The sequence below is a fragment of the Myxocyprinus asiaticus genome, chromosome 37 (assembly GCF_019703515.2).
Source record: "Myxocyprinus asiaticus isolate MX2 ecotype Aquarium Trade chromosome 37, UBuf_Myxa_2, whole genome shotgun sequence".
Lineage (NCBI taxonomy): Eukaryota > Metazoa > Chordata > Actinopteri > Cypriniformes > Catostomidae > Myxocyprinus > Myxocyprinus asiaticus.
This window is the reverse complement of record NC_059380.1, coordinates 41,675,465-41,699,232: the sequence shown is the minus strand read 5'-3', so window position 1 is coordinate 41,699,232 and position 23,768 is coordinate 41,675,465. Positions and strand designations below refer to the sequence as shown.

The following is a 23,768-nucleotide window of genomic DNA, read 5'->3' as shown; positions in this document are numbered from 1 at the left end:
CAGAATTCTAGGTGGAAAATGTCAACAGGGCTCTCTCTCTGTCTGTCTGCCTCTCTCTCTCTCTGTCTGTCTATCTGTCTGTCACTGTCTGTCTGTTTAGATCAGTATTCATGTGCACAATCAGTCTTTGTCTCTGTGATTTGTCATTCAGTATGATGTCATAACTCATTTCCATATTGTTTGTCTCTTGATCTTTGAAGCAGCCCATTGTGTTGAGCTCTGAGTGTGTTTAGGGGTTGTTGTTGTTGTTTTATATGGTCCTGTTTCAACTGATAAAAACGAATATATTTATATGATGTGATTGTTCATTTTGTGTGTGTTTCAGGAGTCCAGCTGATGAAGATGTGGTTCATGATTCGTTCAGTCAGCTCATTAAAGAACAGAGTCATGACCTTCACACTGATGTCATGGAGATGACCGCACAGGACCTGCAGGAGGAGAGCAGAGGTCCGAATATTGCTTTTGTACTCCACAGAAGAAAGTAATGCAAGTTTAGAATGACAAGAGGGTGAGTGAATGATAACAAATTTTCTATGTATATTTTGTGTTCAGATGATGTGGCGTGTCTGGATGCTCCAGAGTACCACCGGTCTGACGAGCTGCAGCAAACGGACGCTCTGATTGGAGAATGCTGGTCATCTGACACACTCAAAGTCCTCTCGTCCATGCCCAGCCGTACCATCGGTCAGTGTGTCTTCAGTGTCAGTTCATCCAATATAAATGTGTATGAGTAACTCTTCACATATTTCCGCTCGTGTAACTTTGGCTGTTTGTTATCATTAATGTTCTGGCCACTGACTTCCTGTACGTCTGGTCTCGTCTCTTTCCTCCTGATGGTTCACTGATGTCTGATGTGTTGAGGGGAAGTCAAAACTTCTGAACTAATTCCTGCACTTCTGCTTTACCACAGAGATGCTCATTTGAGTTCTGTTGCTCTTTCATCACTCAGGAGACTTGATGGAGCTCTCGTTTATGAATTTATTAAAGTATTAACTTTGTCTGATGTTTCTCCTAAAATTTCTTATGAGACACAAATGAGCCAATTATTGATATACAGTAAAGCCCTAACTTACTAAAGGTCTGTCTGTATAAAAGCACGTGTAAACTTTTAAAAATATTTGTATTATATTGTTTTTCAATACATTTTATTAGCAATAACTGAAACATGCTCATAACACAATCATGATAAAAAGGAGAAATAAATAACTAAATAGAAAAAAATATATAAATAAATTAGGTACAATTCTCTTATTCTTATGTTTGTACAGACATGCATACATATACACGTACACATATGCCTATACATATATCAGTTCATATCTACATGTATAAGCATTTTACTCAAAAAGTGATTTATTTTTTTATCTGTACTTTCATATTTTCCATATTTTTAAATACTTTCGGATATGCCTACATAATATATCCACTCTTTTGTATAAACCTTTTAATCATATTTGTAAATGTAATATATTTTTTAAGTACATACATTTTTAATTTTTAATGTAAGGATTTATAATTCCAAATAACCTTGGATTAATCATCTTATATTTGCTTCTTTTCCTGTAATTTATAAATTCCATATGTTACTGTATATTTCATTCATCTAAGCAAACTTAATAGCATGCACAAAAATGTCTTCCATAGTCCTCTGAGGATTGCGTCTTTCAGTTTTTGAGGGTTTCTCTTAATGAATGTGCATTTTAAGATGTACACTCTTAAAATCATTTTCGGAGTATTTTTGCATTTTCTCCAGCAAAAATGATTTAAACATTCATGATAAATTTACTTGAGTTTGAGAGAAATCCAACAACATTTAGTAAAGTTTATGCTTATAACAAGAAAAAACGTATTTTCCAATGGGCAGTAGGTCTTTCTTGTTTTAAGCATTAACCACACCAACTTTTGTTAGATTTCTCTGAAAACAAGACTTAATATCTGATGCCATTCTGCTTCTCAAGTCATTTTATTTTATTTTTTATTTATTTATTTTTTTGCTTTAAGGATGTTTAGATATTTTTAACAGAAAATAAGATAAAAATGTTTCAAAGTGCCCCATACATGTGCAAAATAAAGGCCAGTGTCAATATAAATGGATTAAATTGCAACAGAATTGATTTATCAAGCCTGAAAATCACTTCAGAAATGGCGAATAATAAATGATGTTATTAGTAATGATTTCATATAATCACAAATATACAGCAATTACAAATGGCCTTTAAAATAAATGCCCTGTCTTCCTGAAATAAAAAATAAATAAAATAAAACGTTATTTAGCGAGAGCCTTAAGTGAGCGGCACGGCTACATTTGGTACAGTTATCACACGCAAAATCCTCCTTTGGACGGTGTGTTCAACATTTGTCCATGTGGTGATTTGTGCAATTATTCTCTAGATAAATCACCCACATTACACCCATGAGCAAATTAGTGTTTGTGATGTGAGTAAATCAGGGCCTGAGAGAATAGAGCTGTAAAGTGAATGTGGATGGCATTGAATTGGATGAGAAATGTTTGAGTTCATATTGAGTCTTTTGATTGATGACTTTGGTATCTGGGCAACTCTGAGCACAGTTTGAGACATTGTTGAGATCTGTCGTAAAGACACATGTGAAAGTACGGGAGTCCAGAGAAACATATGAGACTTCAGCACAAGTCTCCAATTGCTCTCATTATTGTCTAGGAGAAACATTTCTCTCTCTGTGTGTGCAGGTCGCAGTCGCGGGGCGATCATCTCCCAGTATTATAACCGCACGATGCAGCTGCGCAGACGCAGGCAGAGCAGACCGTCTGTCACGCACTTCCCGCGGTCTGCGCGGCCCAGTATCCTCGGTTACCGTGTGGAAACTGATGGAGCGGATTTAGATGAAGGAGGTAAAAACGCTAAAGCTTTGAGCTACCTACCTAGACAGCATTGTTTGGGCATCATTGGTGCATTCCAAATCGACTGCTTTTTTGGGTATTACAGGTGCTCCCTAGGTAGGCAGCATATATTAGGTTTGGAAACGCTTGGAAAAGTTTTTTGCATTGCATGCTCATATGGTACAGAGATTTTGTGTGTTTGTGTGTCGTTTGTATATGTGTGTGTAGAGAATAAGAGGGAGCATCTGGTGAATAATTTGCAGAATCTGTCCATGAGTGATCGTGTTCGTATGTTGAGGGCGATGCCACTGAGTCTAGGGGAGAAGAAAGAGCTCAGGTAAACACACTCACACACAATATGACTGTGCCACACCTGCTTTTGTAACAGTGTCCCAGTGATTCAAGTTGTGCCACAAAATAACACAAGCACGATACAACATTTTTGTTTTATTTCCGTTGTGATGTATTTCCTGGCTGAATACAAAAACAAACATAACATGATCAGTGCGGTCTGATTCACAAACAAATGACTCTTATGAACTAGTTCTTTTAAAGAGTCACAGAGTCATGAGTTGAATCTGTCTAATGAATCACTTGAAGAATCATTACTGAGTTAAAGATACACATTCACAAAAGAGTTTTGAAGTGATGAATGGTCTTTTATTAAAAATAATATTTAGTCTGTAGTCAGGATCCGTGTTGGGGCTCAAGAAAGTAATCCATTACAAATGGCTAATTGTCTAAAGTTGTAATCATATTACTGACTTCATTGCAAAAGTAATCACATTACTAATTACTTGTAAGTTACTTTCTAAAACACTTTTCATAGAAAAGTTTTTGTTTTTCTGCTCATCCAATTCAAAATAATGTTTATTTTTTAAACATTACACTCTACGTACAATAATTCTGTGGAGTGATGAAATTATGAAATAAAATCTTAAAGGCTTGTGGGTTTAATCAGAGCATTAAAATAACATGTGAAATTGAAGAAATTGGGAAATATTTTTTTTACTATTGCATAATAAAAAAATAAATGTATTAAGAAATATATAAAAATTATATTTTATTTTTTTATTAAAACAATTATAAATGTAAAATTGACCAAAAAGAGAAACATATTTTAAGCATTTAGAAATATTTTGATATTTAAAACATTATTTTTTATGTCATTCATATGTTTTTAAAGCCTTAAATCATAGTTTATTCCTATTTTATTATTTGATTTATATACTAAATTGTAAAAATGACTTCTTAAGGTGTATGAAGCACACATGCAGAAAAAAGCACACCTTAAAAATATGATGATTTATATGACAATTAATCATGAAAGCCCTTAACGAGACAATTAATCGTCATAATCGCAATTATTTTTTTGACACTTATCATCAGCCAAATTTCATAATCGTGACAGCCCTACATGCGTCACGCATTCAACACATTTTTGAATTCAACACTGTTTTTCTCCCTTACAGTGACTCTTCAGCTGTCACAGAAATGCAAACAGACATACATACTGTATAAACTTAATTCATGTTTTAAATACTGATTTAGAAATATGTGTAACCCAAGCAATGTACTTAAGTAATTAACTTCCTTGAAAGTCAGTTGGTGTAATCTGATTACAAGAATGTAAAATGTAATGCTTTTTGTACTAACAAAGTCATTATATTACAGTAACTAATTACTTTCTAATCAGATTACACCCAACACAGTCCAGGACTGATGCATAAACTTCTATTTCTATTTGTGTGTCTGTGTTTCTCTGTGTGTTTCTCTGTGTGTGTCTCTGTGTGTCTGTGTGTGTGTCTGTGTCTTTGTGTCTGTGTCTTTGTGTCTGTGTGTCTGTCTGTCTGTGTGTCTGTCTGTCTGTGTGTCTGTCTGTCTGTGTGTCTGTCTGTGTGTGTCTGTCTGTGTGTGTGTCTGTGTGTGTTTCTCTGTGTGTGTCTTTGTGTCTGTCTGTGTCTTTGTGTCTGTCTGTGTCTTTGTGTCTGTGTGTCTGTGTGTGTGTCTGTCTGTGTGTGTGTCTGTCTGTGTCTGTGTGTGTGTTTGTGTGTGTGTGTGTATGTCTGTGTATGTCTGTGTGTGTCTCTGTGTGTGTCTCTGTGTGTGTCTCTGTGTGTGTCTCTGTGTGTCTCTGTGTGTGTCTCTGTGTGTGTCTGTGTGTGTGTGTTTCAGACTGTTGGTGTTGAATAAAGCCAAACACTCACTCTCTCAGAGTCAGCTCCCCTGCTGCAGTCAACTCAAGTATTACATCATCATTGTGAGTCCAGAACATGCATTATGACATCATTGTGAGCCCCTGATTGGTAAAAGCAGAATGGCACAATTCATATTTTTGAAGGCAAATAATATATACAGTATGTAAATTTTCTGTATGCATAAAATACCTGAAACACCTGCTATATTCAAAACGTGCACTATACAGTATAACCAGAGCAGAACTGAAGCAAGATTAGTCATAATCTGTAGCATCTCTTGACTCATTATGTGATCAGACTGATAAAAGTGAAGTCGCTTTACTCTAGATGTGTGTGTGTGTGTGTGCATGTACAGTAGATCCGAGTGTTAACTGCAGTTAGTGTGTGAAAGGGTCTATGTGTGTTGTTGGTTTATTTTTGCTCTTCCAGTACACCAGTAATGATGCACTTTAACCGCATTACTAAAGCACACAGAATATACAGCAGTGAACTGACTGAGCAGAGTCTACAATGATAAATAGAATGGAATATGTACTATATGAAGTAAAATAACAAGAGTGCAAATAGAGTAAACAAGTTTGTAGAATAACAGTCAAGCCAACAAAATAATGAATGTAAGCCTTTAAAAAGCCAGATAGCATTTACTTGAAATGGTTTCACCCCTGTCTCTTTGTCTGTCTGTCTCTCAGGCAGTGAGACACGGCTGGTACAGCTGGTTATCGTTCCTGTTGTCTCTTCAGTTGTGGCAGACGGCTCTGAAGCGTGTCGGCGGTCGGTTCGGGACAGGCGTGCTCTCTTATTTTGTCTTTCTCAGAACTCTCCTCTTCTTCAACATCTTTCTGTTCCTCATCACGGGTTTGTTTCTGGTGGTTCCTCAGGCTGTGAGTCATCCGGATCAGGACCGGAACACCTCCGTCAGGAGCACATGGGGTCTGGAGGTGCTCACAGGAGCCGTAAGTTTTGACACACAAACACTCAGAACCTGATTATCCTTAGTCACAACAGTCAAAACAAGCAGGCAGTCTTTTTATTGATTTTAGTCTCACATACTGTATGCAAATGTGGATTTGGAAAATTGCCTTTAAACATTTTTGGAGGTTTTTCTTTTCTATTGTCTATTTTTAACAGATATTTCTATTTTACCTCATTTTTTTAAATATAATTTTATAATATAATAATATATAGCCTCTTATTAATGTTTGATGGCAGTCTATTTTTGATCTCTAGTTGTATTTTTTTCTTATTTTGTATTTCAAATGTTTCTTAGGACATTATATTTGTATTATTTTTATTTTCCTATATGTGTTGTATTTTATATTTAATTTTATTTATTTCACTTTTATGACTTTTACAACTTTAAATTCATTATTTTATTTAAATACTTATTACTTAAATGCTTAATTATTTAAATAATTGCAATTCAGACCATTTTGTTTGATTAAACCATTATGAAGTGTTCATGAATCTCTGTCTGTCTGTCTGTCTGTCTGTCTGTCTCTCAGGGTTATTTCTCACATTCGCTGCTGTATTACGGTTACTATAGTAATTACACACTTCAGTCGGAGCGCAGCTGCTCTGAATCAGTGAACAGGATGTCCTGTAGTTCTGCTCTGTCATATAACATGCCTCTGGTTTACTTCTTCACCATCGGTGTGGCGTTCTTCATCACCTGCATCATCCTCGTGTACAGGTGAGTCTTCCTCAGCTGCTCAATCAATCAGTGAAAGATTATAAAAAGCCCATGAAATGTTTTGAGGAACACAACCAAAAAAACATCTTCCAACAGTATCGAATCTCTGACAAACCTGATTTAAATCCTGAATGAAAGAAAATACACATACTGAACACTACTGATGTGTTTGTGTCTTCCAGCATGTCCAAGTCGTTTGGTCAGAGTTTTCGTATCGATAAGTCTAAAGGACTTTTGGCCATTAAAGTTTTCAGCTCTTGGGACTTTAAAGTCAGTAAGAAATCTTCAGTCAGACTCCAGCGGGAAAACATCGCCACACAACTCAAAGTAAGAACACACACGTACATGTGTATGTAATATATTAATGATGATATACGATGATACCGGAACATTTACTGCTGTTTGGAGGGCTGATAACTGTGCAGAAGTGTTAACTCTCTTATTTTCGTTTTAATCTATATACAGCCTTGTCATATAGTGAGTCATGTACAGTTTATTTTTTTAAAACTTTACAATATGGTTCTCCTTGTAAACAATAGTTAATGCATGAGGTAACAACTAGATAATGTTATCTTAGAGATGGAATCCAGCAAACGTCCGGCTCCCAGCACAACACCGATGAGGGTTCGTACAAGGTGCTTGAAGTGCTTGAATTTGGCTTTTTCAAATTGAAGTCCTGGAAAACCCTTAAAAATGGCTAATTTTACCAAGAGGTGCTTAAAAAGTTCTTGAATTATAAAAAATCGTAAAATACGTTGCTTAAATCATTTAATAAATGAAATGTATTTATTTATTTTCGGAAAAACACGACGACAAACCATAGACAGCGCTGTCACGTGACACCTGTTACTTTTGGCAGCGCTGTTCAGAATGGGCCAATCACAATCAAGTGTTACTGGAGGATTTAAAAATATATTTTATAGATACTGCTGTGGTGGATTAAACAAGTATGAATTCTTGCAACTATCAGTTTTAATTAAAAATTACTCTCCAGAGTGAAGAAATGAGATGTAAAACGTTTTGAATGATTTGAATGCAGATCAATGGAGGATTCAGTTTTGTGAGTCGTCTAGCAGCACCTTCTGTAAAGAAAGCTTTGTGTCTCACAAAATAGGTTATTTCTGACAACATTTGGGTCAATATCAAAATATGTTGACAAACATGTCCCTTGACTTTTTAGTCATGAAAAAGCTTTCAAATAGTGAAAAAACTATTTAAAAAAATAATAATTTTATAACCTAACCTTTAATGATATGAAATGGCTTGACTCTGTTTTGCACATTTTTTTGAAAATATTTGAATATTTGATAATTGCCTGAAAAAAATCATTGTTCCCTTCATCTGGTACACCACTTCTGTGACATGTAAAGTTATTTGTGTATTTATTTTGTACTTATTTTTTATAAAAGCATTAGTGTAAAGCCAAAAAAGTGTGGAAAAAAAGCAAAAGAAAATTATTAATAATAATTTAAAAAGGATGTTTGTCCCTTAATTTCATAGCATTGCTGTTATCAATGTTAAAACCTTTTTTTTTACTTTTTTTTTTTTTTTTAAATACAGAAAGTAGTGGAAAATCATTTTTAAGGTTTAAGTTCAGAGGCTGCTTATAGGGATTTTTCCCAGCATGTTAAAAAGCTATTAATTCACATTTTAACGAATATATTGTACCTCATTTAACCCTGATTAGTGTTAACTTGCTTCGTTCATGAAACAAAATTAAATAATAATAAATAAAAGAACAACAGCCAAATTGTCCTTTATGAATAAAAATGAATGTCATCATGTTACGAAATGTTTACCCTCAGCGTTTATACTGAACTAAATGTAAAATTTCAATATTTTGTAAGTTGGAAAGTCCAAATATTTTTAGAATGACCTATTTATAATTTGGGTCAGTTCCTCTCATAAATCTGTGACTTTAGGAAACATGAAACAGCACATGAGTCATATGTGTTTACAGACACAGTTATTCACTTCTGTTGGATAGGGAAGTGTGTTTTAATGAGCACGCTACAATAACACATCAATTTCATCATGAATGAACCAAGAATTGTTACTGTGAGAATATGTAGTTAAACATGCTCATTGTTGTACTTGTAATAAGTGGTGTTTTCTAAAATAAATTAACTGAATGGTTAAAATATTATTATTTAAAATAAACAAATTTGTTTTAATGACATCTTGAGCATAGTCCTTCAAAACAAATAAAAATGTCCTTGAAAAGTGCTTTGAAACATCTGTACGAACACTGTACACAAACTCAGAGTAAACCAAACAAACATTTATCTGAATCCCGTCTGGCTAGCGGGAACGTGATCGTGGTCGAGCGAAAACTAGAGTGAACATCGGCAGGACATTTGATTCCTGCAGGGACCTTCGTTCGGTTTTGGGGATCAAAACTGACCCTGAATTGGTGTTCTTCTTATTGGACAGGTAAACTTACGTAACTGCAAAGCATGTGAAATATAGTGCCATAAGGATTGATCTGTGTCATTTTAGCTAAACTACAATAACACATGAAATGAATGCTAGACAATGTTCAAGATAATGCAAAAAGCTGCATTCATTAGTGTAACGTAACTTGATTATACAGAAAATATATACAATCTATTATTATAAAACAATAGCACATCAATATATCAACATGACAGTTGTGATCACATCAATACTGAATTGTGTCAACATATTTATAATGTACAGTCTATTTTATAAACAACTACTGTCATCATCCACCAAATTTAGCTAACAGCTATTGATAAAGCTGACTAGCTAGCTAACGCCGACATAGGCTATCGTATAAATGCAGTCAATGTATCATGCAAAGAAAAGTGATTACTTCAAACTACAGTCTCTCATAGTCAGACCTATATCCACACTTTGTTTTAGCCCTGTTCCAGCACTGGAGAGTCAAATATAATATACAGTCTCAAAGTTTGTAGTAAAACAATCATAACTGTGTCATTTTAATTATGTTACCTCATCTGTCAGCATGATGCCGGTGAATTATGTTCAGTCTCTTTGTATGTTACATCATTGTTTTGGCTGATGCTCGCTCGCATCCCTATAGAGTGTGTGCATGAGCAACAGGTAGCTGCTGCAGTTCACTTAACGGCCACAGGTGTCACTAATAACAAGTGTTTCTGAATCTTACATACTGCACCTTTAATACAATTTTATAGTAAAGTTTTACCAAATACTTTTAGGTAAATATTGTGTAAAAAAATGCGGTTAATTTCATAGTATACAGTATATGTACATTTAGGGTATGTGTATAGATGTATGTTCAGTGTATACATTTAATTTGCTCTCATTAAATTGCCTTAGCTATCAGAATTGCTATTAACCACTGAAAAACCCATATTGGTCAACCACTTTTACATTTACATGATTGCACACATTTATATACATATATACAGTTGAGTGGAGAAGTTTGCATCCCCTTTCAGAATGTATACAAATATAGGAGATAAAAGAGCATAGTTTTTATTAAAGACTGTCCTTCAGAAGCCAAGTGACAGATATTTACATAAGGGATAATGTACAGTCAGCTGGTTATCACAAAATAAACCCGACAGGATGATCAGGATCCCGACGTGAAGCGGAGACTCTTGTATCATCCTGAAGGGGTTTATTTTGTGATAACAACCGTCTGACTGTACATTATCCCGCTTATTATACGACTACTAACCAAACAAATAAATACATGAACATAAAGTATAGATTTGCATTGAAAATATGTCATTTGAGAATAAATAATTCGCTGAACAGCTGAAATCCACCTCTGGTTTGTGTCGGAGTTCTGTTGGTGTTTATTCTGTAATTATTAAATGTCTGACTCCTCATGATTCAGCATATTACAAGACTGTTTGTCAAAAATATAATTAAATACACTTGAAACATTGATCTGAGTTAAAATTATTTTATTAGCTTACTTGTAGAGATCTCAGAGTGATATGTGAAGCAGGAGAGACAGCTCTCAATACCCGGTCTCAATACCTCTCTGATATTTGGATGTGCGTTTGTTATTGAGAAATAACAGACCGCTAGATGGCGCCATTGACCAATCAGAATCCAGTATTCCAGAGAGACATGTAATAAATACTGTATATCCCAAAATAAGACAAAATAAGAACAGTGTACACACATCATCCTGTTCAAAAGTTTACATCCCCTCGGTTCTTAATATAATGTGTTGCCTTCTTGAGCATTAACGATTTGAAAGAGGATGTTCTTTTACCTGTGTGTGTGTGTGTGTGTGTGTGTGTGTGTGTGTGTAGGAGCTGGTGGCTGAGGTGAACTGTCAGGAGTTGAAGATTCCTGTCCTCCAGCGATTTTTCCGGCTGTTTATTCACATGTTGGCGTGGCTCATGTGTTTGGGCAGCACACTGGCATGTGTGCTTGCCGTGTATTACTTCTCTGAACACATGCACAAGGTACGAGACATACTAAACATCATTAATACACTGTCTTTTCTCTCCAGGGCCATGCACTATGATGGCATATACTAGGGGCTAACCAATAGTGGATTTTGCCGATACTGATAAATCAAGTGGTGGAAAAGGCTGATAACCAATTAATCGTCTGATTTAATGCTAAAATCCCAGATGCTTGTTTGTTGTGCCACCAAAATCCCAGTAATAACCAGAAAAAAAAATTAAGATTTGGTGAATAATGTGGGACTTTTAATTATAAACAAGCCTGAAACACACCGGGGACTCTTATTTTGAAATGTCTGTTCTTCCAGCTCACACAAACACAGATAAGGGAAACAAAACATGCACTCTTACAATCATCAACAATGTATTACAATATAAACACAATAAAGTTAAGATTGTCATTCTGGCTAATAAAAACTGTATGAGCAGTAATTCATCAACAGTAAATCATCAGCAACAGCTTGTCAATTGTCATATGTGTCTTTTTTATAAGATTTTGCATTAGTAGTAATGAATTAGTCCATAAACAGTGATAATGACATCTAGGATATGTTTTATATGATGTTTTAAATGAATGGTGAAATTAGTAATTTAGAGCTAGCTAAGGTCTAAATACCATAAAATGCCCCTCAAAAATCCACAACTTTAGTGTTTTTGCTTTATTAAAAATAGTGTTTTGAGTCGTGAGTTTGAATCCAGGGTGTGCATCTCATCTAGGATAATGAGTCTTGGCTCAGTGCTGTATATGTAAATATTCACCAAATTAAGCTTTTTGTACCAGATGATGGGTTTTGGCCACAGAGGAACATGGAGGAATTAAAAACTATGGGCAACTATTTTTGCCGATAACCGGTAGTTACAAAATGCAACTATCGTCACGGATTAATCAGTAACACTGATATATAACTCTAGTATACTCTGATCAGCCACAACATTAAAACCACCTGCCTAATATTGTGTAGGTCCCCCTCGTAGAGGTCTGCATGGGCTTTAAAATGAAACCCCAACCCGTACCCGAGACCGTGTGGCCCGACCCTACCTGGCCCAAATGATACCATCAGATTTTAAGCCCAAACCTGAAATCGCTTACTATCTAATTTCTTCTCCTAGCAAGTACTGTTGCAATAGGCTATATTTTATGTAAGCATATAGGCAACATTCATAACAGTATTGAAACAGTAAACATACACAGATTTATCAAGGCACAGCAGCTCCTCAGTACACTAGAGCAGAAGGGGAAAAAAGCATTGACTTACTGTTTATGTTGCCTAAACTTCACCTGTTGTAGAACAAAGTGGAATAATATGGAACACTGCAACAGTCTCCTCTATGTAGCCTGAACTTGTTCAGATTGTTGAATCTTTGTGACACCTGTGCTGAAAACAATCTCCCATTCATCCAGCATGTGTTTACATAGGAAAACAATAGGGAAACAGAACAGATGTGTGTAAAAACATGTTTGGTGTGAACGGCCCCTAACTCGTCCATTCACGCGTGTCTGTGAGTGAGAGCGCGTGCACGAAACAAGTTCGGTAAGCCTGTTTATTTTTTCATTCATACAAACCCAACCCGAACCTGAAGTCCTACTTGGAAAAACTGACCCGAGCCCAGCCCGAAACCCATTGGGTTCTTGGGTCCCATCGGGCCCAGGTCAGTAGCAGACCTCTACCCCCTCGTGCCACCAAAACAGTGCCAACCCGCATCTCAGAACAGCATTCTGAGATGATATTCTTCTCAGCACAATTGTACAGAGCGGTTATCTGAGTTACCGTAGACTTTGTCAGTTCAAACCAGTCTGGTCATTCTCTGTTGATCTCTCTCATCAACAAGGTGTTTCTGTCCACAGAACTGCCGCTCACTGGATGTTTTTTGTTTTTGGCACCATTCTGAGTAAATTCTAGAGACTGTTGTGTGTGAAAATCTCAGAAATACTCAAACCAGCCCATCTGACACAACAATCATGCCACGCTCCAAATCACTGAGATCACATTTTATCCCCATTCTGATGGTTGATGTGAATATTAACTGAAGCTCCTGACCCGTATCTGAATGATTTTATGCACTGCTGCCACACGATTGGCTGATTAGAGAATCACATGGATGACTGTTGGTGTCAGATGGGCTGGTTTGAGTATTTCTTTAACTGCTGATCTCCTGGATTTTAAATCGTCGGCCCTAATATTTTCTTTAACATGTTTTGTGATTATTTTGAGACACATTTATCATGATGTATAATCATTAAAAGTGTGAAATATGATTTTGCTCATACTGCTTACACTTAGTTCTCTGCTCAAACTTTATGGTACAATTGAAGATCCCACTTGGCGTCTCATGCTGAATGTTTCTCCGAGCGTTCAGATTCACAAGTCTTTACATCCTGCGTCAATCGTGTGTTTGTGTTCGTACAGAGAAGACAACAGATTCGTGACAATACTCTTTCAAACCATTTTATTCTCTAACTTTTCTCTCTAATCGTCTCTCATTCCCTCAGGACTTGATAAATCGTGCTCGCTCGAACACGAGCTCCTCTAACGATCTGTTACTGAAGGAGGCGAGTCTGTTAGCTCTTCCTGTGGTCGTGTCCAGCATCAATCTGCTCCTGCCTGGATTCTTCAACGCTGTGGCCTGGATGGAGGAGTATGATTCTCCCAGCGTGCTCAATTACGTCTCAGTTGGCAGGTAGAACTGCTCTAAAAGGGATTTTCTTTTTACTTCAGGAACTCAACTTTTGAAATATTTGAAACATTGTGACCAATAATGTTAAATTGAAAGAAATGTGGGCAGTTTTTTCTTTTCTTAATTTCTCACTTCAGTTCTGTTTCTCACAGGAACTTGTTGTTGAAAGTGAGTGTTTTGGGGGTGCTGTGTTATTATTGGCTGGGGCGAGTGGCGTCAAACCCTCAGAGTCTGGGATTACAGGTGAGACGCGTGTGTTATATCTGTGACGGCTGTTTGTGTCTGTTGGTGATTCTGGTTTGTGTGTTTGATGATGTTTGTGTTGTTGTCAGTGCTGGGAGAGTTTTGTTGGGCAGGAGTTGTACCGTTTCCTTCTAATGGACTTTATCTTCATGCTGCTCGACACATTCATCGGCGAGTTTCTGTGGAGGTGAGACGCTTTCTGGAATCTTCTACATTGACACCTGAAACCAGGATAATGAGTTAATAAGAATGGAAACGTTGACACCGTGCAGACAGTGTTTTTATTAAAGGAACAGTTAACTCCAAAATGAAAGTTCTGTCTTCGTTTACTCACCCTCATGTCGTTCCAAACCCGTATGACTGACTTTCTTCTGTGAAATGCAAGAGGAATTTTAAAGGATGTTCGCTGATTTTACTACAGTGGCAGTCAATAGTAACTCACTTTAAAGCATATTCATAAATGTAGTCCATGCAGCTTATGCGCCTTATTCCAAGTGTTCTGAAGGCATACACTAATTTTAAATCATGAATGATATTTTTTCGTAAAAAGTTATAAAATAATATAATACTTTCATATCACATATTTAAAGAGTAAAGTGCATTATAACACATTAAACTAATGGACATTGGGTATTTAGCATGTTTTAATACAATATATCCTTTAAAGGTGAAAATAGGAATAGATAAATCTTAAAATGTGTTTACAATTATTTATAAAAAATAAAAAAAAACATGCAATTAATTATGCAGTTTATAATAAAGCATAATGCATTACACACTTTAAATATGAATAGATGAGTATTACAATATAATATAACAGTGCTTACAATTGTTTGTAAGAACATGTATTATAAAGAATTGTGAAAGTATTGTAATGCATTAGGAACTCACTGTGTGCGTGTGTGTGTGTGTGTTTATTCATTTGCAGTGTGTATGAATATGAATTGTGTTTGGTGTTGTGTGATATCTTTAGTTCTGTAACTCTTTCTCAGGTTGTTTTCTCAGAGAGCTCTAAAGAGAAAAAGGAAACCCGTGTTTGATATCGCACGGAACGTTTTAGAGCTCATCTACGGACAAACTCTCGCTTGGTAATGATTATATTCACTTCTGCACACTGATCAGAGTTTTAAAATGAGAAGTTTTCACTCATAGCAACATGTGTTTCTATAAACATATTTTTATAATTGATTTCTGGTTTGTGTTATAAACAGTAGTGTGTGTGTTTTGCTGTAGGTTGGGTGTGCTGTTTTCCCCTCTGTTACCTGCTGTTCAGATTATTAAACTGCTGTTTCTCTTCTACATGAAGAAGGTTTGTTGCTCTTCATCAACTTCAGAATCATCTGTTCTCAACTGAATTTCCACTATTATTTTGCTAGTGATGTCTGATTCGTGAACCGTTTTTAAAAAAAAAATCATTTGAATTGATTCAAAAATCAGTGGTGTATCACTTGAATGTACAGATGTTTGACAATCTGCATGATTCAAATGAAAACAGTGATAAACAGTGCTATTTATGGAAATAAAGTAAATACATTTTCACTGCAAACAAAGAAAATAACACAAAAATGCTGTGGAAAAATGTGGGGCCGTCTCAGATTCGGTGAACTTCGCACTTCTCCACTCTACATTTCACTGTTCTTGTCGTCTGTTTCCTGTAGGTGAGTCTGATGATGAACTGTCAGGCATCTGGTAAACCGTGGCGCGCCTGTCAGATGACCACCATCTTCATCACGCTGCTCTGTTTCCCGTCTTTTCTGGGCTCTGCCGTGTGCGTCACATATACCATGTGGACGTAAGTGTAGAACTCGCACATCATCAGTGCCGTTTTCACTTGGTTACTTTCACTTGGTATTTGTGTGAGATGCAGCACTGTGTGCCCGTACAGCACTGTTTACACTCCACCACAGGAATCACATTACCTAACACTTACATAGAAATGAATCCGCCTATAAAAGTAGTCCCATTTCAAAAGAACATTTTAGAAACTTAAAAGAAAATTTTGGAACTTAAAAAGACACTTGTAGAATTTCATCCACCTTTGAAAAGAACAATTTAGAAACTTTACAACTCAGATATCACACATTTATACTGATGTATTCATGTTTGTGTTTTTAGAAAAATGTGAGCTTCACATTTCATCTTTTCTATGCTCCATTACAATTGCCCCATAGACTTCCATTGTTAGAGTATTTTTTTGAAAACAAAATATTTAACCTGGAATATTCCTCTAAAACTCATTCAAACTCATCTAGGATAAAGCCATCTGGCAGCTGCGGTCCATTCCAGGGTTTGAAGACCATGTTCCAGGCCGGGAAGTTGTGGGTGGAGCAGCTGGCAGCGGCCAATAAGAACCTGTCCTGGCTCAGCTGGGCGCATGCACACCTGGTGGAGAACCCGCTCTTCCTCTTTCTGTCTTCTGGCATCTTCCTGTGAGTATCCACTATTAATGCTCAGATGTTGCTCTTTCAAAGCTCACAAGACTTTATGAAGTTCACAGTTATGCTTCATTAAAGTCTCAGATATTTCTCCTAAACTTCCTTTACCTTCATGTTGTGTTCATGACCCATTTTGATTTTGTTTCTTTAATAAAAATTGTATCCTTTATCTGAGTGGTGCAAGACTTTATGACTTTTCCTCCACCAATTACTGATGATATTGATGACTTCAATTGATTTCATATCAGGCTAACAATATTTTCTATTTCCAAACTCTTCCCCTAAACCTAACCCTAACCTTCACACAAACATGTGCACATCACTAGATTTCAAGATCAACATCATCTGAACAATTTAAGGTTTTTTTTTTTTTTTTTTTACTGATGAGGACATTTGCCCCCTTACAAGTGCAGACAAACCTGTCTATTTACCAAACATACCACACGGGTCGAAGTTTGAGTCTGACCCGTGTGGCAAAGTTTATTCTGGAATTTTGATGTTTGAAATAAATGAAAGTTAACACAATAATTACTCTGTCTTTTCTTTGTAACACAATCAGATTTAACTGTAACAGCGTGGTCAGGTTTGACAGCATGTTTGAGCATCATTGCACTCTTTCAATTTACTGAAATGGTTTTTATTGAAGTGAAGATAAAATATGTTTGTTTTATATGATGTTTTATATGAATGGTGTAATTAGTAATTTAGAGCTAGATAAGGTCTAAATACCATAAAATGCCCCTCAAAAATGCACAACTTTAGTGTTTTTGCTTTATTAAAAATAGTGTTTTTGAGTCGCAAGTTTGAATCCAGGGCGTGCTGAGTGACTCCAGTCAGGTCTCCTAAGCAACCAAATTGGTCCGGTTGCTAGGGTGGGTAGAGTCACATGGGGTAACCTCCTCGTGGTCGCTGTAATGTGGTTTTCGCTCTTGGTGGGGTGCGTGGTGAGTTGTGCGTGGATGCCGTGGAGAATAGCGTGAAGCCTCCACACATGCTATGTCTCTGCGGTAACGCGCTCAACAAGTCACGTGATGCGCGGACTGACGGTCTCAGATGTGGAGGCAACTGTGAATTGCGCTTTGGGAATTGGGCATTCCAGATTGGGGAGAAAATAAAAATAAATAATTAAAAATAGTGTTGTTACATATCTTAAAACAATATTACACATGAATGTTCGGGTCATTTTTGACCCGCAAACGCCATGAGTCTGACTCACAAACAAAGGATTAAGAGAAATAAAGATAAACACAAACGAGTCAGTTGTTGACACAGTGAGACTTTAGAACTATTAAAGATTGTAGATAGCATAACTCAGATCATTTGCTCTCAGAAAAATGTAATGTGAAATTTTGAGTTCATATTGAGTCTAGATTGCAGACTTTGCTATCTTGGCAAATTTGAGCACGGTTTAAGATGTTGTTGAGATATCTCGTGAAGACACGTTAGATTACTTGAGTGTTTTTCTCAGGAGAAACATCTGAGAAACAAGATACTTGCCAAGTCTCCAACTGGTCTCCATTTAATCTGATTGTTGTCTAGAAGAAATAATTGACAGATTAAAGAGATCTCGTTTATGATTACAACATGAACATTGAGTGGATTATAGCTGTGTGTCTCTGTGTTTGTGTAGAATCGTGATTTACTTTCACAGTCAGGTGGTTGATGGACAGAGGAAGATCATCGAGCTCCTTCAGGAACAGATTGAAAATGTGAGACTCAATGACTTAAAATATATAAAAATAGAATCATGCATATTAACAGAAGGTCTGACACTATCGTGACATCATCTTCTGTCCTGATATTTTCTGTCCAATCAGGAGGGAGAAGATAAGAAGTTTCTCATCACGCGACTGCAGCACATTCATGAACGGAGACGAACGGTTTCACCACGCCATGTTAGAGGAGCCAGTGAGGTACACACGCATTTATAGATGGGTAGTTATCCTGTAGTATAACCCAGAAGTGGATTCTAGAAATGATTATTTATTAATTAAGTTCACTCATTTGCCACCATTGTCGGAAAACACACGTTATATAATCTGTAGAGGTGGGAAGCTTTAGGCACCTCACAATTTAATCATCATTCTTACAATAAAAAGGTACACTACGGAGGATTTCTCATTTTTATTACTTTGTTAGAGCTGAACAAATTATTATATTTGAGCCAGAACATAAAATATCTTGCCTTACCCTGATTCACTACGGCCTACAGTAGTGATTTTACATTTGTATGTCATGTAAACAAAGGCCACATCCACACCAATCTGTTTTCAGATTCTTAAAGTCATTTTCCAAGTGTGCATTAATAGACATCATTTCGAAAGCCTCCACTTTTGGTGGAAGAAAATGCCGTTCTAGTGTAGATGTGGCTAAAAACAGCAGCAGAAAGGCTACTAGCTCTGATATGTAATATCTTTATCGGATGATCTCAGTAAATTGGCCAGAATTTCAGATATACGAAGAGCTGTGCTGAAGCACAACTGATGTAAATAACAAAACAATGTTCCAGTGCAAGTAACCTGCAATTTTGTCTTTCAACCAGAGATGTCGCTAGAGTGCATTTTCCGTAGTTTCACTTTTAACCCATATATTATCTTGCAGTTTCTGAAAATGTTACCATCCAACTGGCGAGTACATTTTAATTTGATTTAACCTCATACAACCCCGCGTCCACGTGTGGATGGTGTATTTTGGCTTCGATGTATGTAACAAATAATTTAAATGAATTAAAACTGACTGAATACTCTTCACAAGACTCTACACTGTCATTTAAGGGTTAAACTTCTGCCGCACCGCATCACAACAGCATGATGCTGAATCGATACTACGGTCACAGCACCAACAAAAGTACGTCTTTTTTTATTGAAACCTGTTTGGTTGTAAAGAGTAGCGTCTCTAGTTTCGTTTGATATGCCGCTTTAAAAAATCCATACATTTTTCACTCATCAGCACGCTGATAAACATGAAGTCCACATATGTGGAAAATGGGACATTATTCCCTCAAAAGTTGAAAAAACATTTTGAATAACTTTCAACATTAACACATCTGTGGGTCATTTCACTTCATTTTAATATACATTTTGTTTTGTTTTGTTATCACTGTACAGTACGGTTCTATTCATTAACATTAGTAAATACATTCCTGTATATTTATTGTGCATTTTCACACCTAGAATAAATGGGTTTATGCATAAGCTGAAGTTTTTTTATATGGAGTTAGGATGAAAATAAGGTGCATTTCAAACTGACCAGTGCAGACAGACAGCACACTGGAGGTTAAGTCATTCACTAAATAGGGAGCAAGGGAGCATCCTATAGCTCTCTATGCAGCTACAGTTGTGCTCAAAAGTTTGCATACCCTGGCAGAAATTGTGAAATTTTGGCATTGATTTTGAAAATATGACTGATCATGCAAAATTTTTTTATTTATTTATCTTTTATTTAAGGATAGTGATCATATGCTTAAATAAAATCATAGTGAGCCATGGGGAGCAGAAAAGAACTGTCAAAAGACCTGTGTAACAAGGTAATGGAACTTTATAAAGATGGAAAAGGATATAAAAAGATATCCAAAGCCTTGAAAATGCCAGTCAGTACTGTTCAATCACTTATTAAGAAGTGGAAAATTCAGGGATCTCTTGATACCAAGCCAAGGTCAGGTAGACCAAGAAAGATTTCAGCCACAACTGCCAGAAGAATTGTTCAGGATACAAAGAAAAACCCACAGGTAACCTCAGGAGAAATACAGGCTGCTCTGGAAAAAGACGGTGTGGTTGTTTCATGGAGCACAATACGACGATACTTGAACAAAAATGAGCTGCATGGTCGAGTTGCCAGAAAGAAGCCTTTACTGCGCCAATGCCACAAAAAAGCCCGGTTACAATATGCCTGATAACTGAATTATTTAAAAAAAGTATGCAATTCAATACAGCTTCAGAATTCACATTTGAGGTATGAAAGTGTGTAATATATGTTGTAAAACAAAACGTCCATGTATCATCAAGTAATGTTTACCACAGATCTTGTTTTACTCATAAATCCAAAACTCCCGTTATAAAGCCCCATAGGAAAATCCCGAGAGAACCCATGGTGAATTCTCTTCTGGGTTCGTGGGCTACAAACTAAACCGTTCTATACTGTGTTTTGCAATTTTGTTTGGTGGCGCAGAAATCGCACACTTCAGCTTTAGTTTTATTTACTCACCGAAACAAATTTTTATTTGTATTGGTGCTTTGCGAGTGTTAATTTTGACCCTGTTATTTGTCATCTTCTTCCAGGACTCAAGCTATTCATAAGTCAACCGCAACACTCTTCATCAACTAAGTCGAGCAGCTTCCTGTTGCCTGTAACCATGGAAACACACTGGAAAAAAACCAAAACAGTTTACAGTAAAACCTCTGCGTACACGACAGGACATCAAACATAACAGAGAAATCTGTGTTTCTAGCTCAAAGGACCGAGCACAAGTAGAGCACTCTGTAATCAAGAAAGTTCACGATTTAACAGATGCCACAGTACTGTGATTATGTACTGACAGCTCAGAAATCTGTGTTCGATACAGAATTATACTGTTGATTGGAAGCTTTTCCCTTGAAAACGTTTCACTGTATAACACTTGCTTGTTTGGTGAGCACATCTTTGGAAATGCACACTTTACTTTGGTGATGGTGTCATATTTGTCATTAAGAAACCTAACATTACTGTGAAAAGTGGAAAGATTTAACACTCGCTATGATATTTCTCTCCCGCTCTCAAACACTGGACCTTCCCCTTTTTTATACTGTGATTTATAATATTTTCTAAAAAGCCATTTTAAATAAACATTTTTTAATTAATCTTAGCTTTTTTTTATTTTTTTTTATTGATTCTCTTAGTAGGACATTCAATATGAATTCAGAAAAAACACTTTTTTTGCCATGATGATAATATATATTTTATGAGGGCACATTACAACAGGTATGTACACTATACATTTCAGAAATACTCCAATATAATTCACATAAAAAAACATGTAGCTTAAGTTTGTTTTCTGTATGAGCATTTTATACAAATCACAATATAAAATCTCATTGTAAATACTCTCCAGTCACATGACGGAATAAACATTAAAATGTGCTTATAAATGTGAGGTGTGTCTGTTTGATGAGTCTCTGTTGCTTTGTGTGTCCACATCAGAGCCGTAGCTAGTAGGGTGAAAGGTGGTAACGATTCTAGGGGTGCAGGGGGGCCCCACAACAAATTCTAAACTGTATTTTTTAATAGTAATGGAGCCCTGAGCAATAGACAGTCAGGAGACCCAGAATACCTTGCTACAGCCCTGGTCCACATATCCAGTTTATGTTCTTTTATGCAGCTTAGTGATGCTGTTCTGAGAAAGTGCTTCTTTATTATCGGCACCAGAGAGTTTGTCCACCTGTCAATCATATTCAGAGATGAAAAAAGGAGAAATGTCCGGTTTGATTTGGCTGCAGTTAATCATATGACAAGCAGAGGACCGCTGTCGTCATATAAACTAAAAGTGTGTCAAATATGAAGATTTTGGCTCCTGTATTATCCCATCTCAGGTTCCGTTACTGAGCATGCCCAATAATTTGTTGGGGTCCATGCCCTGCTGTTGCGCCATCCGCTGCACATCGAAGCCCAGGTGAGCGAGAAACTGGACGACGCTCATTTCCTGTCCCGTCAGCTGGTCTCGGATCGTCGGGCATGTCGGGTTGCAGTGGGGCCACGGACAGCTGTCAATCAAGTGTGAGGGACAACCCCTGGGCGGAGTCCGAACGATGCTGCTGCTGTTGCCATGGTTACGGAGGCTGTTTTGGAGGCTGCGGTCCCAGCACTGGAGTGCTCGCGGAAGTGACGTACCCTTCACATGGATGTCCATCCAATAACTGTACAAAGACATTTAACACATTTCAGGTATATCATTTTTTTTTACATCCTGCAACTGCGTTCAGAATCGAAAAATAGTACTTCTGCATATTATAGAGAACACTGTATACTCGCCTACTAGTTAAAAATAGTATTTAAAGTATGCAGTACACAACAGTAGGGCTTTAGTTGCATCCCAAACAGCACGCTTTTGCACTATTCTACGTCATTTTGCAGTGTAAGTGCTGCAAGCAGTTTAACACTGAAACTGCAACAAAAAGAAGTTTACTATGAGTACCCAGATGATGCACTTTTTCAACCATCAAATGGATTGTGGAATATTGGACACTTCATTTTTATTTATTTTTTTATTAAACGTTCACAACAGGCCAGGGTTCTCTAAAAATACCTTAATCCAAAGTGAATCCCAAGTCCTAACACACAAATCCAGTTTACCTTGAAGGTGTTGTAACCCCTCATTCTCAGTAGTGTTCATTACAGATTGTTTTTTACAAAATGAGTTATATTTTTCCATACAAAGTTAAGGAGTATTTTATCAATTTTCTTAGTAATGATGGTGTCAACATTCAGAGAGAGACAGCAGCATATGTTAACGTTGACAGACCCTCTGTCTTAAAGAGAGATCTCGCTGGAGCCACAAATCCAGCCTTTTTTGTGAACTCTCAGTTAATGGATTGAAATTTAAAAAGCATATTTCTAATTCATTTCTCTTTATAACTAATCCTAAATATGATACCTGATCTTTTATTTGAATATTACAGATTTCAGAAATGTTACACTCTTTGTTACACAACAAAGTCATATTCCACGTGAAATCTAGGGGAAGTGCCATATTTCAACTTAAATGAACTACACAGTTATAATAATGTGGTCTTACCAATTTACAAAAATATTCACCAAAACCAAATTTTTGCAGTGATTTAAAAATGAAATTGTATTCAACCAAATCAAAAGCTTTTTAAAAATCCAGGAAAAGAATAAAACTGTTACAGTTGAAGTCAGAAGTTTACATACACTTTGTTAGTATTTGGTAGCATTGCCTTTAAATTGTTTAACTTGGGTCAAATGTTTTGGGTATCTTTCCACAAGCTTCTCACAATAAGTTGCTGGAAGTTTGACCCATTCCTCCAGACAGAACTGGTGTAACTGAGTCAGGTTTGTCGGCACCAGTCCAGACTGTCCAGCAACAGCATCCAATTCAGCACTCAGTGTTCTCCTCGCATAGCTATTCACAGCAAGATGTTTCTTCTTTTTATTCCATGCTCACAAGTCAGCAGTTTGTGGCATGAATGCATGGTTTAAAATTGGCGGCTAGCTAGCAAAAAAAAGTTGCGTGGTCAAAAC

General features: G+C 36.6%; 2 protein-coding genes across 3 annotated transcripts in view; one reads left to right on the top strand and one right to left on the bottom strand.

Annotated features, from left to right (window-relative positions):
• tmc6b (transmembrane channel-like 6b) overlaps nucleotides 1-21,661 on the top strand; it is a 35,501-nt gene extending 13,840 nt beyond the window's left edge. For both annotated transcript variants that reach the window (XM_051676200.1, XM_051676201.1), the window contains exons 3-21: nucleotides 326-447; nucleotides 553-684; nucleotides 2,708-2,869; nucleotides 3,086-3,194; nucleotides 5,033-5,117; nucleotides 5,745-6,008; nucleotides 6,558-6,745; nucleotides 6,928-7,072; nucleotides 11,023-11,178; nucleotides 13,673-13,860; nucleotides 14,010-14,100; nucleotides 14,190-14,287; nucleotides 15,093-15,188; nucleotides 15,334-15,409; nucleotides 15,759-15,892; nucleotides 16,353-16,529; nucleotides 18,166-18,244; nucleotides 18,353-18,448; nucleotides 20,813-21,661. In XM_051676200.1, the coding sequence (XP_051532160.1) occupies nucleotides 326-447; nucleotides 553-684; nucleotides 2,708-2,869; nucleotides 3,086-3,194; nucleotides 5,033-5,117; nucleotides 5,745-6,008; nucleotides 6,558-6,745; nucleotides 6,928-7,072; nucleotides 11,023-11,178; nucleotides 13,673-13,860; nucleotides 14,010-14,100; nucleotides 14,190-14,287; nucleotides 15,093-15,188; nucleotides 15,334-15,409; nucleotides 15,759-15,892; nucleotides 16,353-16,529; nucleotides 18,166-18,244; nucleotides 18,353-18,448; nucleotides 20,813-20,830 (2,416 nt within the window). In that variant the 3' untranslated portion in view covers nucleotides 20,831-21,661. The remainder of the gene's footprint in view (nucleotides 1-325; nucleotides 448-552; nucleotides 685-2,707; nucleotides 2,870-3,085; nucleotides 3,195-5,032; nucleotides 5,118-5,744; nucleotides 6,009-6,557; nucleotides 6,746-6,927; nucleotides 7,073-11,022; nucleotides 11,179-13,672; nucleotides 13,861-14,009; nucleotides 14,101-14,189; nucleotides 14,288-15,092; nucleotides 15,189-15,333; nucleotides 15,410-15,758; nucleotides 15,893-16,352; nucleotides 16,530-18,165; nucleotides 18,245-18,352; nucleotides 18,449-20,812) is intronic.
• Nucleotides 21,662-21,797: 136 nt separating this feature from the next.
• The window catches only part of LOC127428118 (palmitoleoyl-protein carboxylesterase notum1a-like), a 69,702-nt gene continuing 67,731 nt past the window's right edge, over nucleotides 21,798-23,768 (bottom strand). Inside the window, exon 11 of the mRNA XM_051676213.1 lies at nucleotides 21,798-22,423. Within this exon, the coding sequence (XP_051532173.1) occupies nucleotides 22,096-22,423 (328 nt within the window). The 3' untranslated portion in view covers nucleotides 21,798-22,095. The remainder of the gene's footprint in view (nucleotides 22,424-23,768) is intronic.